Source organism: Homarus americanus, unplaced genomic scaffold, assembly GCF_018991925.1.
Source record: "Homarus americanus isolate GMGI-L3 unplaced genomic scaffold, GMGI_Hamer_2.0 scaffold10478, whole genome shotgun sequence".
Classification (NCBI taxonomy): Eukaryota; Metazoa; Arthropoda; class Malacostraca; order Decapoda; family Nephropidae; genus Homarus; species Homarus americanus.
Window position 1 is genome coordinate 288,239 of NW_024742485.1, and position 12,460 is coordinate 300,698.

Below are 12,460 nucleotides of genomic sequence, written 5' to 3' on the forward strand. Positions count from 1 at the left end.
TAGTTTAATTTGTTTTTTGTTTTTAACTCGGGAAACCTTGTATAGATGTAAGGCGTGAATTTCTCCTGTGATATTCGGCGTGGTTTTGATGCTGAATCACCGTCCACGGAAACATTAAAAGGACGTTAAAAGAATCATTGAATCATGGTATCTATAGAATCGTTATATCATCATTTACAGAATCATTCAATACCAGTCTACTTAATCCCTGAATAACCGTCCATAGAATCAGTGAGTCACTCTCCGTTGACTACAGAATCACTGAATCACCGCTCATAGAGTTACTTAATATATTTCTGACGACATAAAATATTCACTGTCAATCTTGTGGTATATCCGAGTCGAGGATATAGTGTGTATCCCTGGAGTCGTCGAGAGAGGCTCAAAACACCTGACTGTAATCTGTTTCATCTCGTAATTAAAACTAGTATAGTCCCCTCCCCACCTGCTGTCGTCTCACCTGCGGGCAAGATGTGGAAGACGCAGGGGTCCTTCTGTGTACCAATGGGGTTAGTGGCAGAGCAGAGGAGGGTACCGTAGTCCAGGGAGGTCATGGGTGTGTAGGTGATGATGCTCTGGCTCCCCGTGGACGTGTAGCGCCCCTTTGGTACGTCTATGGTGTCCGCCGTGTTGTTAAACGTCCACTGGAAGGATTTCAGGACGGGGTTGGCCTCCACGGTGCAGGTGACCTCGGCATCCTCGTAGCGTCCCACGGCGAAGGTGCTCACCTGCCCAGACGAGCACACGGGGGAGTCTGGTGGTAAACAAACAAACAAGCAGGTGGGGATGGTTTTGATTGTTGTTGTTGTTGTTGTTTGGACTCTCTCTCTCTCTCTCTCTCTCTCTCTCTCTCTCTCTCTCTCTCTCTCTCTAAGTGGGTGTTGTTTGAAGTAGTGTATTCTGATGAAATTCTCCCCGTCTCTTCCTACCTTTCTGTGTATTCAATTCTGTTAGACCTCTGATATAACACACACACACACACACACACACACACACACACACACACACACACACACGGTTACTCACACTTTACGTCAAGGGTGAGGACGTTGGAGGTGGCGTCCCCTACGATATTGTGAGCACGGCATGAGTACCTCCCTGCCTGCGACCTGGCCACCTTCTGTAGTACCAAGCTCTGGTTACTGATGATCACTCCCCCAGACACGTTGTGGACCAGTACCTCGTCCTGTCACATGGGAGAACAGGTATTACATGGGTTAGGTTAGGTTAGGTTAGGTTTGTCTTATAGTAAACCAATAACAACGGTATAACACGGAAGAACAACTGTTATACATTTAAACTACACCTGTAATTAGGATAATGAATAACAGGTGTATTTGTTACCGTATATGACTTACAACACCTGAAATTTACACGGGCGAGAATAGGTGTCAGGTGTCATTTATATATAACACTGGAACAACAAGTGAAATATACCTGTGTCAGCCACCGTATACCTGTCGCACTTTAGACACACCTATTGTCTGTCTCCTTCCCCTCGTACAGGTAACACAGGTAACACAACTTTCCTTTTTCTGTTTTGTCTTAAATCATATCTTATAAGGGGGGGGGGTTACTGTCGTGTGTGTAGACGGATAGACAGGTATACCTATCATAGAGAAATAACAGATAGACAGAGAGACAGAAAGTAAAGAGAGAGACAGGTGTAGTGTATAATTAATTTCAGGTATGCTTAGATACCCATCACAGACAGACAGACAGACAAACACAGACAGATATTCTCACCCATGACAGACAGACAAACACAGACAGATATTCTCACCCATGACAGACAGACAAACACAGACAGATATTCTCACCCATGACAGACAGACAAACACAGACAGATATTCTCACCCATGACAGACAGACAAACACAGACAGATATTCTCACCCATGACAGACAGACAAACACAGACAGATATTCTCACCCATGATATTCTCACCCATGACAGACAGACAAACACAGACAGATATTCTCACCACGACACACAGACAGATATTCTCACCCATGACAGACAGACTAACACAGACAGATATTCTCACCCGACAGACAGACAGATATTCTCAAAGCACAGACAGACATATTCTCACCCAAGACAGATAACACAGACAGATATTCTCACCCCATGACAGTGACAGACACAAACACAGACAGATATTCTCACCCATGACAGACAGACAAACACAGACAGATATTCTCACCCATACACAGACAGATATTCTCACCCATGACAGACAGACAAACACAGACAGATATTCTCACCCATGACAGACAGACAAACACAGACAGATATTCTCACCCATGACAGACAGACAAACACAGACAGATATTCTCACCCATGACAGACAGACAGACAGAGTAGGTCACACGTAGCGCTGCGAGACAGACTACCGTTGTCACCCTCTCGCTCCAATACACAGGTAAACATCACCACTAATTACTGTAATTATATTTTTATCTCTCACAATGCAAATTACAATTACAAGGCAGGAAGTCCGGTCTTTGTTATGACGGGTCACTGACGTAATCCCTCGGGGAGGTTAAATCCTGCCTGCCACACGAATCCTAACTGAGGAAAATCCCACCAGACAAAAAAAAATCCCACTCTCTATAACCTCTCACCCATGACAGACACACAACACTCACACACACACACACACACACACACACACACACACACACGTTGGATTGCCAGAAGATTCGGGAGTGTCATTTTCTCTCTCTATGTATGTATGTATGGTATGTCTGGTATGTATATATGTATGTATGTATGTATGTATGTATGTATGTATGTATGTAACTCACGTTGTGGCGCCAGGAGACACGGGTGGCCCTGGGGTTGGCATGTATAGTACACTCGAAGTAAACATCGTCTCCTTCCTTGATGTTGGCCGAGTCTAGTGACGCCCCGTAACTGCAAGACGCTGTTGGCTCATCTGGGGGGAAGGGGGGATTATAATTTATCCATTTATTTGTCTATATATTTATTTTACGTTCATTAATACTGTATCCAATTGTATTAGTTTTTATTCTTAATTATTTATATCTATGTTTTTACTGATATGAAATAAAGTTATAATGAAATATATCCACGAAAATAATGTTTAAAATATATGGATAGTTTTAATTTGGATCATTTGTAGAGTTTCATAGTTAATTTTTTTTTTTTTATTTATTTGTATTTTTTTTATTTTTTTATTTATTTACTTTATTTTGTATTTGTTTTATGTTTCTTTTTTAGGGAGTTTATTCAAAGTTCCTTCAATGGTGATTTGCATACCACCCTTAGCCTCTGTTTACTCACCTTCTCTCTCCCTCCCTTCCTTCCCTCTCCCTCCCTCCCTCTCTTCCTTCCCACTCCCTGTCTTCCCTCTCCCTCCCTTCCCTCTCCCTCCTTTCCCTCTTCCTCCCTTCCCTTCATTCCCCCTCCCTCAAAAACATGCCTTGAGTGTGCCGTAAACATATCAGAGAGGGAGGGAGGGAGGGTTAGATAGATAGATAGATAGATAGATAGATAGATAGATAGATAGATAGAGATAAATAAGTAGATAGATAAGTAGCCAGAGAGAGAGAGAGACTTAAGGAGAGATAAACGAGGAGACACAAGAGATACGGATGGGCAAGAGATAGTCTCCCAAGGTGAGATATTGCACACTCTGATGCCTCGGTAATTTACACTTAACACCATTAAACGACCCGATAATTCTCTCTCTCTCTCTCTCTCTCTCTCTCTCTCTCTCTCTCTCTCTCACACACACACACACACACACACACACACACATAAACACACACATTCCCGTGTATGTATGTATGTATGTATGTATGTATGTATGTATGTATGTAAATGAATTGAATATATTTAAAGCTATATATTTCAACGTATAGTTTTTCTGTTATAAAATTTCCCTGCTAACTTTAGTAATAAAATCAGCCCGTGACCAGTTAACCATTACACACATACAGGCAGACAGGAATAAAACCAAAGATAACTAGTGAACTGTGCACCATTAGGAATATATTTTGAACCTCGCCTTACAAAATATATTGGAATATTATTAATAGCTACAAGGCGATGGTTGGGTGGTTAGGTTAGGTTAGGTTAGGTTGAGTGGTTATCGTGTAGGGTGTTGTTATGGTTATTGAGGTCCGGGTTATGTTATAGTGTGGTGTTCGTGTTAGATCAAGGTTATGTTTATTTGTTTACGATATATAAGAGTAAACTTGTAAACGAGTGTGTATAGACAGACAGGCAGGGAGGTAAACAGACACACACACACACACACACACACACACACACACACACACACACATCAATTCACCACCCCTATGTACCCCTTATCTGTCACCCATCCATCCACCCAAACATCCCCCTCCTTCCCATCTCCCCCTCCCCTCTCTCCCCCTCTCCTTCCACCATGTACCCCATCCCACCCTCATCCATCCACCACCATGTACCCCATCCCACCCTCATCCATCCACCACCATGTACCCCATCCCACCCTCATCCATCTACCACCATGTACCCCATCACACACCCATCAATCCACCCCCTCCTCCTCCAGCCGACTATAACCTGACGGCGCCACAGAAGGAGGAGGAGAAAGGTCGCATGTAATTTAACGTCTGTGTATATCTCTTCACCCAGGGCCCAAGTTCTCTCTTGAAATGAGTACAGCTTGATTAAATACGTGTGTGTGTGTGTGTGTGTGTGTGTGTGTGTGTGTGTGTGTGTTCTGGAATACCTTTCTACATAGATGGGTGATAAATAACTACATAATACAGCACATAAATAATACATAAATAAACTACACATAGACTACATATTATTATAGTACAGGAGGTGACAACACTACATAATTATTGGCTATAAGACAATACTACATAGATATAGACGCTACAGTCCGCGGTACGATGCATAGACGCTGATTACATAACAGTACTCTATGGTACACATGGGATGAGACCTACAGTAGACGGTAAGAGATGAGACCTACAGTAGACGGTAAGAGATGATACCTACAGTAGACGGTAAGAGGCCAGGTGTCCTCTAGGGTGGACGGCGGGGCGTGGGACTCAGCGATACAGCGGAGATACGAACCATGGTCCTCAGGCTTCGGGGTGAACGACACTCTGCTGGTGGTCACGTTCTTGTCCTTTGAGGTCTGCTGGGGGGTGAGAGGTGAGGAGGGGAGGGATGGAGAGGGAGAGAGGGGGGAGGGGTGTTAGTGGGTGAGAGGGGAGGGAGAAAGAGAAGAGACAGGAAGACGGAGATGGTGAATGAATGAGAGTTAGTGAGGAGAGGAGAGGAGAGGGAGAAGGAGGGAGAGAGAATGAATATCAGTGGGGAGAGGGGAGGAGAGAAAGGGGTGAGAATTGGGTTAAAATGGTGATATTAATGGGTAAAAATAGGTGGTGGTGGTGGTGAAGTTCACGAAGTAGGGTGGGGATTAAGGAAGGTGGAGGAGGGTGTTTGAGGGAGGGAGGGAGGGAGATAGGGAGGGAGGGAGGAGGGGGAGGAAGGGAAGGAGCGTATTAGTGTGAGGATGAGAATTATTGAATTAACTAACACACTTTACAGAACCAAATTCAATAACATGGTTGACAGTTATTTTGGAAGGATCCTATTTTGACGAACAGGCTCCTCCCCCCCCCCTTCCCCTTCTTCTCCCATTCCTCCCCTCCCTCCCCTCCCTCCTCCCCATCCTCCCTCCCCTTCCCCCCATCCCCTCCCCTCCTCCCTCCTTCCTCCTTCCCCTCCTTTCCCTCCTCCCCCATCCCCTACTCCACCCTCCCCTTTCCCTTTCCCCCCCCCCTGACAGAGATGTACAGACAAATGAAACAGAATACTAGAGATCAGTAGACACAAAGCAGGAGACTAGAGAGAGGAGAGGAGAGAGAGTTGAGAGAGAGAGAGAGAGAGAGAGAGAGAGAGAGAGTTGTCTGACTAGAAGTTAATGCCCGTCGATCAGGGGCTAAAAGCAGTGATTATTCAATTGAACGGCAGCCAAAGTTGGTTTTTGTGAAGTTGACAGCGAGGAGAGGATAGGGGAGGGTGGAGAGGAGGGCGAGAGGGAGGGGAGGGGGGTGGAGAGGGGAGGGCGAGGGGAGGAGGGGAGGTGGAGGGCGAGGATGGAGGGCGAGGAGGGAGGAGGCGGAGGAGGGAGGGGGTGAGGGCGAGGGAGGGGAGGGGAGGGAGGGGCGAGGGGAGGGGGGGGAGGAGGGGGGTGGAGAGGAGGGCAAGAGGAGGAGGGCGGAGGGAGGAGGAGGGAGAGGGAAGGCGAGGGAGAGGAGGGGAGGGGGAGGGGAGGAGAGGGAGGAGGGCGAGGAGAGGAGAGGCGAGGGGAGGAGGGGAGAGGAGGAGGGCGAGTTTAGAGGGTGAACTGATGCACGCACTTCAAAGGGGGGAAATAATCATGGTAGTGAAAGTAATACCCCGACTACTACTACTACTACTATTTCAGTGTGGCCTCCTACCTCCCCCATTAGTCACTACTACTACTACTACTACAAATAATAATAATAATAATAATAATAATAATAATAATAATAATAATAATAAATTAAAATTCCTCAGCTAAAATACCAATTAAACTACAAAATTCTTCACCAAATGTATAAGAAAAAAAACCCCACATTTTTTATCTCACTCGAGTATAAAAGTAAACCTTTGTTATTCGTATTTTTCAACTGTAATAGAGAGTTTGTTTAAAACTCCATTCCAGTAATTTGTGTTTTGTAAAGTCTTCTCTGATGAACCTGTCAGTACTAACTATCTTACAGGGATTGTTGGTTCATTCCATAGTGTGTGTGTGTGTGTGTGTGTGTGTGTGTGTGTGTGTGTGTGTGTGTGTGTGTGTGTGTGTGTGTGTGTGTGTGTGTGTGTGTGTGGAGTCATGTATGTGTCTGTGTCCGTCTGTGTGTGTGTCCATGCATGAATGTCCGTGTATGTGTGTGTGTGTGTGTGTGTGTGTGTGTGTGTGTGTGTGTCCGTCTGTGTGTGTGTCCATGCATGAGTGTCCGTGTATGTGTGTGTGTGTCCATGTATGTGTGTGTGTGTGTCCTTGTATGTGTCTGTGTCCGTCTGTGTGTGTCCATGCATGAATGTCCGTGTATGTGTGTGTGTGTGTGTGTGTGTGTGTGTGTGTGTGTGTCCGTCTGTGTGTGTGTCCATGCATGGTGTCCCGATAACATGTGTGTGTGTGTGTGTATGTATATGTGAGTCCATGTATGTGTCTGTGTCCGTCTGTGTGTGTGTCCATGCATGCATGTCCGTGTATGTGTGTGTGTGTGTGTGTGTGTGAGTGTTATCGTAGCAGAGTCAGTATAAATACCTTTAGATCCCTCGACCAATGGGAGGGTTTAAGCACTGGCCATTCCCGGCGATCTTCTTAATTGTCATATAACCGGGTCCTGTAGTTCTCTTCCTTTCTCCTACTTCCTTGCTTCACCTACAGCAACTCTCCTTCCTTGCTTCACCTACAGCAACTCTCCTTCCTTGCTTCACCTACAGCAACTCTCCTTCCTTGCTTCACCTACAGTATCTCTCCTTCCTTGTTTCACCTACAGTATCTCTCCTTCCTTGCTTCACCTACAGTAACTCTCCTTCCTTGCTTCACCTACAGTAACTCTCCTTCCTTCCTTCACCTACAGTATCTCCTCCTTCCTTCCTTCACCCTACAGTATCTCTCCTTCCTTGCTTCACCTACAGTATCTCTCCTTCCTTGCTTCACCTACAGTATCTCTCCTTCCTTGCTTCACCTACAGTATCTCTCCTTCCTTCCTTCACCTACAGTATCTCTCCTTCCTTGCATCACCTACAGTAACTCTCCTTCCTTGCATCACCTACAGTAACTCTCCTTCCTTCCTTCACCTACAGTAACTCTCCTTCCTTGCTTCACCTACAGTATCTCTCCTTCCTTCCTTCACCTACAGTAACTCTCCTTCCTTGCTTCACCTACAGTATCTCTCCTTCCTTGCTTCACCTACAGTATCTCTCCTTCCTTCCTTCACCTACAGTAACTCTCCTTCCTTGCATCACCTACAGTATCTCTCCTTCCTTGCTTCACCTACAGTATCTCTCCTTCCTTGCTTCACCTACAGTAACTCTCCTTCCTTGCTTCACCTACAGTATCTCTCCTTCCTTGCTTCACCTACAGTAACTCTCCTTCCTTCCTTCCTTCACCTATAACACAATTTACCATTATCGTCTTTTGGTTTAATAAATTTGTATATAAACCAGGATAGCTGAGTCACCCCCCGTGTTCAACTGTTCAATGATTTCACTTATAATAAAGGCTTTCTGTTAGTGTAGTGCCGTAATGAAGGTTTAATCCAGTCGCTACCCCTTGTTCTTCATGCACCTAGAACAGGGAGGGGAGGGTCTGCCTATTTTCTTTGTTGCTGTTGTTCTCAAGTGTTCTTCACCACTTCCACTATCACCACCATAGCCATCGTCACCACCACCACCACCACCACCTACCCACCACCACCACACGTGCCCTGGGGCTGGGTCTGTAAATGAGTGAGCATCATTGTGAACGCCCCCACCTCCCCCCCTCCCAAAGTTCTGACAAGGGAGAGTGGTCCAATCTGTTTCTTGGAGGAGCCGTCCAACCGTGAAGCTCTCTCTCTCTCTCTCTCTCTCTCTCTCTCTCTCTAATACCTGGCCCCGAAAATGTACACTCAGATTTTTTTTACCCTGTATCTCCAGGTAATGGCAGAGAATTGTATACCTGAAAGCTGGAATAATTTGTTCTGGGGGGGGGGGGCGTTTAGTGGTGGCAGTGGCCTAAGGAGACAGGTTTTAATTGTATTTCCTGGTTGCTATTCTTCCCTCAACTGAAGTGGTGTGTATAATACTGTAAATGCTTGTACCTGTGTATGTATGTATGTATGTATGTATGTATGTATGTATGTATGTATGTATGGATGGAAGTATAAATATGTATGTATATACAGTATGTCGGCGACCTGTGGTGTAATGGTCAGCATGCTCGCATCGCAAGCAAGATGACCCGGGTTCGATCCCCGTGCAGGGTAAATCTATGGGCAAGTTTCTTTACGCCATTTGCCTCTGTCTACCCAGCAGTAATTGGGGACCTGGATGTTAATCGATTTGTGGATCGTGTTCCGGGGTAATGGCTAGCCAGTGCAGTTGGCGAGTTGTCCGGTCTTTTCGGACTATTCCTTAACACTGGGTCCTGCAACTCGTTAACTCAGGGTGTGGTTGTTGTGTTGGCGACAGCTTCTACGCCTTAAACAAATTCACGCCTAGGTGGCCCTTGGGCCGGCCATCCATGTTACACGAGGGACAACCATTATTATTATTTTATGTATGTATGTATGTATGCATGTATGTATGTATATATGTATGTATGCATGTATGTATGTAAAGACCAGACTAACATTACGAAATCTATTCACATGATTGTATTTATTTTTATAATTTCTTGTTGAGTATTGTGTCTTTTTTACCCTGATATAATTTAACCATGGATGTTATTGTTGGATATATTTTATAATATATTTTTTTGTTTATTTCGATTTTGTTTTGTTTCTTCTCTCGTCTTCGTCCCCTGAGATGTGACACTCGGCTCCTGATCCCTCTACGTGTCTCTCTTCCTTCACTCCAGCAACACCTCGCTAATCTTCTCCTCATAGCTACACCTCTACCCCCTATTCCTCTCCCTTCTAGCCCCCTATATCAACACCTTGTCTCCCCCCTGCTGCCATCACCTAGCCCCCCTATCAACACCTTGTCTCCCCCCTGCTGCCATCACCTAGCCCCCCTATCAACACCTTGTCTCCCCCCTGCTGCCATCACCTAGCCCCCCTGTCAACACCTCGTCTCCTCCCTGCTGCCATCACCTAGCCAGACTATTCTCCCCAGCAATACTTAGCTCCGTTTCCCTAGCAACACCGTATACCTCTCCCTAGCAACACCTAGCTAATCTTCCCAGGAGTACCTCACTATAGTACACCCCAGCAACACCTTACACCCCCTCCAACACCTCACCCTTCCCTCCAACACCTCACCCCCCTCCAACACCACCCTTTTGCTCCACCTCCAACACCTCACCATTTTACCTCCAACATCTCACTCTTCCTCTTCCTCCAACACCCCCACGCCTCCTCTCCCAACACCCCACCTCAAACCACCCTTAACACCTCTTCTTCCTTCCCACCTTCTACCCCCAACCCTCCTTCCCAAACCCTCCATCCACCCCTAACTCCAACACCTCGCTATTTTTCTTTTAAACTTGGACACGTCGCCTCGGGTGTTGAAAGCAGGCAGACCCCCGCTAAGACTTTGGAAAGCACCGCCCTATCTTTACCAAACATCTGAGACCGACTGGCAGACTCTTTCCTGATCGTCTTGGGCACTTGAGGATTTATTTATTTTATTTATCTTTACTTGTGATATTCAGTTTGGAGAGAGGAGAGAGAGAGGGAGGGAGAGGAGACAGAAGATACGCCTTTATTGTTAACCTACTATTGTACACGGATATATCCAGTTCATTATTCACTCTGGCTGGGAAGTGGGTTGGGTGGGGTGAGTGGGAGTGGGGTGGGGAGGAGGTCAATGCACCTTACAGGTCTCACACTTATCTATATAATATCAGTTGAAGATAACGTCAACACACACACACACACACACACACACACACTTTGTTTTCCATGCCAAGTCCGTTTGATTTTGTCTGTTTTGGGATGGGGAGGGGGGATAGGAGGAGAGGGAAAGGAAAGTGAGAGGGAACAGAGAGGGAGAAGAGAGGGAGAGGGAACAGACAGTCGGTTTCCACCAGGTCAGTTGACCATGGAGGAGGAAACCATACTACCGTGAAGCTGTTCCCTCGGGTCAACCTGGCAGGGTTCCTAAAACACACACACACACACACACACACACACACACACACACACACACACACACACACACACACACACACACACACACACACACACACACACACACACACACACACACACACACACACACACACACACACACACACACACACACAGATAGACATATACACGTACATACACATACACAAACGGTCACACACACACACACACACACAGACAGATAGACAGATATACACGTCCATATACACACACACACACACACACACACAGATAGCCAGATATACACGTCCATACACATACACAAACGGTCACACACACACACACACAAGGTATTACTTATCATCATCTGTCTTTGTGTTTAGTGGAAAAGATATTAAACTCAACAACTAGATATGGGGTGTTTAGCCAGTCAGAGGTTGCTAGTTATAGTGTTAGTTTAACCCGCTAATCTCCTTCCCATCGTCGCTGAGTGAACATTACGAGCGGCCAGGACACATTTGACGTTTTTTGTATTTCATCAGCAGAAGAAGAGACACAATAATCTCAGTAATAGGCACAATAACCGCAGTAATAGGCACAATAACCACAATAATAGGCACAATAACCAGTAGAACACAGTAACCGCAGGAGGACACAATAACCGTAGTAGAACAGGCACAATAACCGCAACTCACCGTGACAGAGGCGTCGAGGACCCGCTGATGACCGCTCCACCAGGTGAGGGCAGGTAAGGGCCGCGCTCCCACCACCACACACTCCACCACGTACTCCCTCTCAGACCTCAGGGCCTCCTCACTAGGGGGGATGATCTCCACGCTCAGAGGGGGCACTAAAGGGGGGGGGGAAGGTTAATCAAAAGTGCGTCATGGATGGTTAGACAGACAGACAGACACTTACGGATAGACAGACAGACAGACAGACGCACCCACCCACCCACCAAACACACTCCCCTCCTCTCCCCACCTTACCCCTCTCCCCCTCCTCCCACACCAGTTACAGTCAGGTGATGTTAACCATTGTTGTGTTTCATCAGCTGATCCACACCAGCTGACTGAGGGCTGGTCTCTCGGCTCACTGCTCCACCACCACCGTTAGTCTCCACCATCACCCGACACACACACACGCTGTTACTCTCCCTTCGTCAATATATCTCACGACCTCCTTGTTATTGCTCTCCAGGACGCTAGTGTAGGTTTGGTGAGCTGTATATATTGTGTGGGGGGTAGGGGTAGGTAGGGGTGGGAAGGGTGTGTTTGGGTGGGATTGTGTGTGTGTGTGTGTGTGTGTGTGTGTGTGTGTGTGTGTGTGTGTTGTATGAACCATTTTGCCACTTGCCACATCACCTCCAACCACCACACCAATCAGATATATCACTCACGTAATACCCAAGTTTTCACCAGATCTCAGCAATCCTTCACAACCTTCCTAAAACCAAGACATTCATTCCAACACAGATCTCTAAGATAAAACACCATTGTTAATTATGACAAAGTATTTTATGACGTGTGTGTGTGTGTGTGTGTGTGTGTGTGTGTGTGTGTGTGAATTGGCAGATGAAGAGGTTAATAAAAACACAGAATTATTTTTTCC

General features: G+C 46.1%; 1 protein-coding gene across 1 annotated transcript in view; it reads right to left on the reverse strand.

Moving 5' to 3' along the window:
* Positions 1-12,460, reverse strand: part of LOC121876937 (nephrin-like) — a 104,238-nt gene that overhangs the window by 4,723 nt on the left and 87,055 nt on the right. The window contains exons 6-10 of the mRNA XM_042382518.1: positions 11,545-11,699; positions 5,025-5,166; positions 2,810-2,940; positions 1,027-1,186; positions 461-754 (exon numbers count right to left, since the gene is read on the reverse strand). Of these exons, the coding sequence (XP_042238452.1) occupies positions 461-754; positions 1,027-1,186; positions 2,810-2,940; positions 5,025-5,166; positions 11,545-11,699 (882 nt within the window). The remainder of the gene's footprint in view (positions 1-460; positions 755-1,026; positions 1,187-2,809; positions 2,941-5,024; positions 5,167-11,544; positions 11,700-12,460) is intronic.